General features: G+C 38.1%; 1 protein-coding gene across 1 annotated transcript; it reads left to right on the top strand.

The window, feature by feature from the left end:
* The first annotated feature begins 3,205 nt into the window (after positions 1-3,205).
* Positions 3,206-7,283, top strand: NPS (neuropeptide S). The gene is made up of 3 exons (XM_010164161.2): positions 3,206-3,231; positions 4,509-4,596; positions 7,074-7,283. The coding sequence occupies exons 1-3, from the start codon at positions 3,206-3,208 to the stop codon at positions 7,281-7,283; spliced, it is 324 nt and encodes a 107-aa protein (XP_010162463.2).
* Positions 7,284-7,568: the final 285 nt, after the last annotated feature.

Raw genomic sequence — 7,568 nt, 5'->3', positions numbered from 1 at the left:
CCATTTTGCACCTTGCTATGATCTCAAAGCAAACCATCTTTGGTTTCTTGATGTTCTTGAAAGCAAGAAAAAACCTGGAGCTTGGAGCAAAATATCCAGGTAGTTTTCTCCAAAAAAAAACCAAAAAAACAAAGCCACGCTGAGGTTTCATTGGGACCATCATAGAGCAGAACAAGATTTAGCACCTTGCCTTTATCCAGACCACTAACCTGTTCTGGTTTTACAACATTCGGGGTTATACCAGTGGACCATGCAGACAGTTTTTGATGTTTTCTTTCTTTTTTTATTATTTTATTATTATTAGGTTGCCCAAGGAAGTTGTGGCTGCTCCTCCATGGAAGTGTTCGCGGCCAGGTTGGATGAGGCTTTGAGCAACCTGGTCTAGTGGAAGGTGTCCCTGCTGATAGCAGGGGGGTTGGGACTGGATGAGCTTTAAGGTCCCTTCCAACCCAAACCATTCTATTATTCATTCTATGATTCTATAAGATACAGCTGCTAATTTATTCACATAAAATACAAATTTTATGGATGCTGGGAATTTTTATTGTAGTTCTTAATGATTCATATGACCTATGATACCAGGCAGTGAACTTTACCTGGGCACAAGATCTCAGACTGGGTGTTCTGTAGACAGAGTAGAAGACAGAAATGTCAATTGGTACTTGTTCTGTTCAACCTGATTCACCCAAACCTGAAGTGGGAATATCTCAAATGTATCTAAATCTCCATGTACACTTGAGCATGCAAATCACAGGTGCCATGTGTTAAATTGCATCCTGAATAGCTAGAAAAAATAAACTCAGAAGAAGTGAGACACAACTGTTGGAGCTTGAATCTTTGCTCTGTTCAGATAACACCTCTTCTGTGTGTCCCAGAGGTGGACAAACCCCTTGAGCCCAGCTCTGGGTTGGTGATGACTCAATAACTCGTACTCACCTAACTGCAGTTTGTGGTTGCTCAGCTGGTCAAAGTCTTTGAAAAGGTGGGATCTGCTCTTGGATTTTGTGAGGGAAAAACTCAAATATTACTTGTTTGGCTCCTCTTGGAGTCAGGTCCTGAGGACTGTGGACTGTCATAGGTGACTTCTAGGCAGAATTGGAAAGAAGAAGCAGGCTAAAGAATTTTGCTGAGAGAGCCCTTACTGTGAGCATTTATAATACAAGCATGAATTAAATCCATGCAAATCCTCAGGTTGTCCTGCTTTTTGCTAGGAGAGGGTTAATTTTCTTCTCAGTAGCTGGAAAGCGCTGTGTTTTGGTTTCAGTGAGGATTGTTATGAGCACAGTGTTCCTTGTCGCTCCTCTGGGATCATTATCAGCGGGTGGTGAGCAGTTGCACTCTGCATAACTCATAGATATATATAGTTGTTATCATTATTACTTTTATTATTCTTATTATTTTAATTTGATTTTTACTCTAATTATTAAATTGTTCTTATCTCAACCTACAAGTCTCCTCACCTTTACCCTCCAATTCTCTCCCTGATTCCCTGGTGGGTGGGATGGGCTGTGACTGTGCTTTGTTTGGCTGCCAGCTCAGTTGAACTATCACACAGGTTAACCATTATTTTTTTCCTAGTGTTAAACCAGACACAATTTAACACGTTTTGCAAAGTGTTTGGGAGATTTGCTGCCATATTAACGTCTTTCCCTTTCCCACCCACTGTGTGAAACATCCTTAATGAGTGTATTTGATCATCTCTTTGTCCTTCCTTAGAAAGTCACCCAAGAGCTGTCTTTCCATGTTCAGTTTTTGTAACCTGCTGCTTTGTTCCAGGCTCCACAAAGCTTTATCCCGTTCAGGTCCATGTGGCCATCTCCTTGGGGTCTCCTGGGAGCTTCTTGGTGTCCTTGCTTAGTTGTCCTCTAACCACCTGCTCATGCTGAAGATGCCTACAGAGAAAAGGCTCTGAGCACCTTTCATGTCCAAAGCTTATGAGCTACAAATGTGGCCAAATCCACTTTTTTTAAAGGGATGTGATGATGGTAAGCATAGGAGATACTGACCAAGCACAATGGGAGGTCACCAGGGACTCAACTCATGATTTAAAAGACATAAGTCAACAATGCACCAAAGTTTACCTGGAGAGTCTGAGGTACAAGCTCCACATCGAACCTAGAAACCCTGAAGTGTAATCACAAGGCTTTTCTTGTCCCTCATCTTCCACAAATAACGTTGTCTGAAGGTTAATTTTGTATGAAGGTGGAGTTAAACAATGAAAGCTGATGCTAAACTATGCTTAAGAGGAATCCAACCCAACGTGCAGCAGAAACATGGGCTAATCCACTTATCGGTTGGAGTCGGAGGTCCTGTGCGAGTGGGAACGGGCTCTTCAATTCAAACGAAGGGATTTTCTCTCTGAATGAGAGTACACACACTGAATATGCAAACAGCCAAATGTTCTCCTGATGGTTTTTATAAATGGATTGCTTACCGTGGTGTTTAACTAAGGCTAATTTCATCTTATATTTCTATAGTCTTGTTGGTCCTGGAGAATTCTGAAGTACTTGAGCAGGAACTACAACCACATACTTTTAAAAAGTAAGTTAAGATTCGTTGGATGATATCAACATGATCAGCACCAGCATGTACAGTGATCATATGCACAGTTTCCATCACTACATGAAAGATGTTGAGGTGCTGGAAGATGGTGAAGGGCCTGGAGAACAAGTCCTACAAGGAATGGCTGAGGGAACTGGGGTTGTTGAGCCTGGAGAAAAGGAGGCTGAGGGGAGACCTTGTGGCTCTGTCCAAGTCCCTTGGAGGAGGGTGGAGAGAGGTGGGGGTGGGTCTGTCCAACCAAGGACCAAGGGACAGGACAAGAGGAAATGGGCTCCAGTTGTGGCCAGGGCAGTTGAGATGGGATGTGAGGAAGAATTTCTTTGCTGAAAGGGTTCTGAGGCATTGGAAGGGGTTGCCCAGGGCAGTGGTGGAGTCCCCATCCCTGGGGGGATTGAAGAATTGTGTAGACATAGTGCTGAGGGACACGGGTTAGTCGGGGACTTGTCAGTGTTGGGTTCATGATTGGACTCAATGATCTTAAAGGTCTTTTCCAGCAACTGTGATCCTGATAAAAAATTATTCAACCACAATCTGAGATCAAATTATTAATTGTTCTATAAAAATTGCTAAAGGCTTTTACATGCCACTGTCTTTCTTCTGGCTTTCTCTGAAGTCCTTACTGCATTCTGCCTCCTGGAATTAAATGCATCTGCATCAGGAGACTGAATGTTCCAGTTAAAGTCGCCACAATTTATAACAGCTCATGTCTCCACGAAGACTCACACAGAGTTCCCTTCTGGAGCCCTTGTACGTTGATTTTTCAATGTAAACATTGAAGGAAAAGCAACGTTTGAGGCTATTGAGTCACTGGTGTGCATGTCTAACACTGGGTGACTGTCAAAAAAAGATCCTTAGTGTTTTCATTCCAAGAAAAAAAAATATGGAATTGAATGGTTTTCAGCATTTCCTTACCTGTGCAGTCTAAAATTCACGGATTTTGTGGGTCTCTTTCTGCTTTTACAAATCTGTCTATAAATAAACCCCAGGACCCTCTAAAATGTTGAACAATTAAATCGAATGTGGCACAATCAAATTTGTTGCAGGAACAAATGATGCTCTTAGATATTAAACATTTGCTGCTTTGAGGGAGATTAGCAGAGTTTGTTAATCCTACAGAAGATTTGATTAAATAAATTTAACGTAGGGTAAATTTTTACATGCTTAGCTTTTAAAGCACCCAATTTTTAAGTGTTTTTCTTAGAACTTAAATTCTTTGGACGTGTGCATACAAGAGAAGAAATTAACATCCAAAGAATTTAAGTTCTAAGAAAAACACTTAAAAATTGGGTGTATTAAAAGCTAAGCATGTAAAAAAAAAGGGGCGGGGGGAGAAAAAGGAAAAAGTTATATATATGATTATGTATTGTAGCTGCTCTGAATTTAATAAGGTTATTTGAGGAACTTGCTACTTAAATCACACTTTTACTGTTTTTCTGTTGCTGGCAGGTTTTCCAAGGTCTTAATATGATGTATTGGAAGTGGTAAAAAAAAATTCTTGAAAGGTATTTTTGAAATCTTTAGACCTTTGACCACCTTTGCTGTGATGATACGGAGTTAACAGCAAACCCACTTGAGAGACATTTTAATGGAAGGCTTTAAATGAAATCAATTGGTAGTTTCGTAATGGCAACTGAACGTGGGTCCTTTGCCATTTTCCCATTTCACGAGAAGAAAAGGCCAAACAAGGACCAATTAGTCATAATAAAATCAGCTTTGATGACATTTTCACTCCTGAACTCTGGTATAAAATGGTCATCTAAGAAAGGATTGAAGGGATACGTGAGGAATTTGGTAGTGTAACCGCATGTACGTACATATACACTGAGGTAAAAATGAGCAGGTAAACACACGGCAGATTACTTTGTACCCGGTGAAAATCCACGATATTGCATGTTGTTTTGCTTGATTTTTGTTGGAAATTTTAACTGATGGCAGTTTTTTTTTCTTTCAAGTCTATGCAGGTTCAACTTTGTTTTCATTCTTTGGATCTCAATGACATTTGTGTGCTTGGGTTACCCAGTTGTCCCTTCCACGGTAAGTCATGTTTCCTACTTACTTGAAGATCAGATGCTTAATTTCTTTTAAATCAATTTTATTTATTTTTAAAAAATTAGTTATTTAAATCTTTTAAAGCTATTTTATTTATTTTTTTATTTGTTTCCTTGTTTCTTTGTTGATGTTTTGTGAAATGAAAGAAGTTTCTACTATTAACACTATTGGTTAAATATTATTACCTAATTTTCCTGCAGTATAGCTCAATTTTTGCCTTAGTTACTAATAAAATATGCAAGCCTCTAAAATAATCATGTGAGAAACCTATTGCATATTTAATGTTGAGTGTGGGGAGCTTTTGCTGAAGTTGAAATAGTGTATGGAAAAGAGAAAAATTTAAATCTTCTCTCCATTTCATCTAAATTCCTTGTGTATATGAAATAGATACAAGAAGATATATGTATTAATTTCACTTATTGCTAGCTAGTTTATGAACCAGTAACTTTATTTGTCACTGTTAGTGTGTAGGTAAAGGAGAAATTCTTGTATAAAGTTATGGAAAATTATTGCATCGAGTCAGTAATACCAATTTGATTGCACTGTGAAAGAAAGTGGAACAGCCTATAAAACCAAAGGGAACAGGTTAGTTAAATAACACCAATATCCTTCCCATTTCTGACCTCGAGCAGGTTACCATGACAGGCTGCTGGTCCAACTAGACATGCACCAGTGAAGACTTTGCCCATGTGGAATGGGATATTTTCTTTCTAATGACATTTGATTTCCCTGCCTTGGATAAAGTCTTCTTTAGACTCCCTGCTTCTTTATTGCTGTCAAATCAGCTCTAGGAGCTGGGACTCACATCTCTTTGTTGCCTCCAATGTGTTTTGCACCATTATCTTTTCATCTTTGTTGCCTCCAATGTGTTTTGCACCATTATCTTTTCATTAAGGTGATCTGTTGCCAGCAGAAATGGTGTTCATCTTATGGATGTGAAGTTCCCCTCAACCTTCACCTATCCCTTGCCTGGTTCCTCTCTGTTTTACTTCTCTAAATGCTGAAGCATCTTTCATTCCTGATCACGGATAGTTTAGACACAGCTTGGTCTGGCTAGCCACGTTTCTTAATGGATCTATTTATGGCAGTGATATAATAGGTGAAAAAAAATCAATTATTTCATATAAATGATTATTTGCGTGTTAAAATAAGTTATTTATTCAGTAGTAGAAATCCTTGTATAGGTGGTGAGACAGCCACTAAAAATTCAAAGGGGAATTTCTCTGTCCTTGTTTTTCTTGCAGAAAGTATTTTTTCTTCTTAGAGAGAAACTTTAGTCCAGGGAAAAATTCCAGTCAGTGGCAAAAGGTGGCTGTGTGGTTAGTGAGCTCCGTGCCTGCTCACTTGCTTTACACTCAGTTCATGCTCTTGCTTGCAGAAAGAATCATTTATCTACCTTTTATATACATAGAAGAGAAAAAAAAATATGAAGTACTAAACAGTATTAATAAAACTAATAGTATACTGAATTAAAGCTAATATGAGGGAAGCTAATGGCAATTTAGCCATCACTTCTGGCACAGTGGCTTCGCACGCAACCATTGCCCAAGCAAGAATGCAATAGAGACAATTTGAGGAGTGATGGCAGAGTATTTCTTTTAGATAGATAATCAGCAAGCTGAGAAATCAAGATATGACAAAAAATGCACAGGACAACTATAGACATGCCAGGAGATGTTTCCTTTTAAGTTCGATGTTAATTGAAATGCAATTTAAATGCATTTTTTTTTTTAATTTAAATGCCTTTAATTTCAATTTTTTAATTTAAATGCCTTTAATTTCAATGCAATTTAAGTTTGTACAACTTTTTAATGTAGCTTATATTCTTATATTGTAAAGTGCAAGGAAAAGGAACGTGTACATAAACCTATATGGACTTTAATCCAGACTTTTTAAAATTCCCGTTACTATTTTGTCATCATTAAACTTAAGCCATAAGTACTACCATAACTAGTCGTAACTACTAGAAAGCTTCCTCCCCCCCAAATTTCTGCTTGACAGGTATTTCCATTTTCTCTTCTCTCTCATTTAAACTACGTGACTTCACACAAGTGATAACAAGGTGCTGTTTGTGAACTGAAAAAAAAAAAAAAATCTCATTTTACAGCAATAAACATGCACGCTGCTCTAGGAAAACTGTGTTACGTGTCACAACTGGTCAGCATCACAGCAAACAATTCATTTCACACCAGAAACATAATCGGAACGGTATCAGGATTTTATAGCAGAAATGCCACAGTTAAATTTTTTTATAGAAAGAGACGAAAAATCTGATTTTGAACATGACAAATCCTTAGCAAATAACAGTTCATCCTTGTCATTCTGAGCATAAATTGTTTTTGTGTTTCTGCTTTGCTTTTTAGACTGAACAAGTCCTGGCAAATACACAAATCCATAATTATACCTTTTCTTATCTCTCTCTCTTTTTTTTCTTTTCTTTTTTTTTTTTTTTTAATCTTCAGAGCAGCAATCCTTTTTATTTGAATTGCCAGCTGCATGGAAAATCTGATTACTGCCTTGTCCTGTTGAATAACTGCTTAGCCAAGGTGGGCAGGAATGAAGAACTGGCTTTTTTAAAGCCTTACCTGGAGATGCCTTTCAATAAAAGGTCCTTTCGCAACGGTGTCGGGTCGGGAATTAAAAAAACTTCCTTTCGAAGAGCAAAGTCATAAACAAATGTTCGCAACCACGCTCTCCATTTTAGCATCTGATTGTTTAACTTTGGCGCTTAAAATTCCTTTGAATGCTTTTTCGAAGATAAAACCAACAAGAGACAAATGTACCCGTTGTCTTCTTCATGCAAACAGATGTTTCTTTCCAAGAGCACAAGCCAAGTGGAGCAGATGGGATTGCTCAGAAAGGGCTTTGTTTCCCCAAGTTACAGTATCATAAAAGTTTTGTATTAAAATGAATGTTTTCATTGGTTTAATTCCCTTTCTTTGTCAAGCTACAGATTT

This window comes from Antrostomus carolinensis, unplaced genomic scaffold (assembly GCF_000700745.2).
Source record: "Antrostomus carolinensis isolate BGI_N321 unplaced genomic scaffold, ASM70074v2 scaffold17083, whole genome shotgun sequence".
NCBI lineage: Eukaryota > Metazoa > Chordata > Aves > Caprimulgiformes > Caprimulgidae > Antrostomus > Antrostomus carolinensis.
Note: the sequence above shows the minus strand (reverse complement) of the source record. Positions and strands in the feature narration are given on the sequence as shown.

Excerpts from the sequence above, each read along its gene's own strand:
- NPS (XM_010164161.2), top strand. The coding sequence starts at position 3,206 with ATGCATCTGCATCAGGAGACTGAATG. Across the intron at positions 3,232-4,508 it reads CTGCATCAGGAGACTGAATG|TTCAAGTCTATGCAGGTTCA; the intron begins TTCCAGTTAAAG and ends GTTTTTTTTTCT. Across the intron at positions 4,597-7,073 it reads ACCCAGTTGTCCCTTCCACG|AGCAGCAATCCTTTTTATTT; the intron begins GTAAGTCATGTT and ends TTTAATCTTCAG.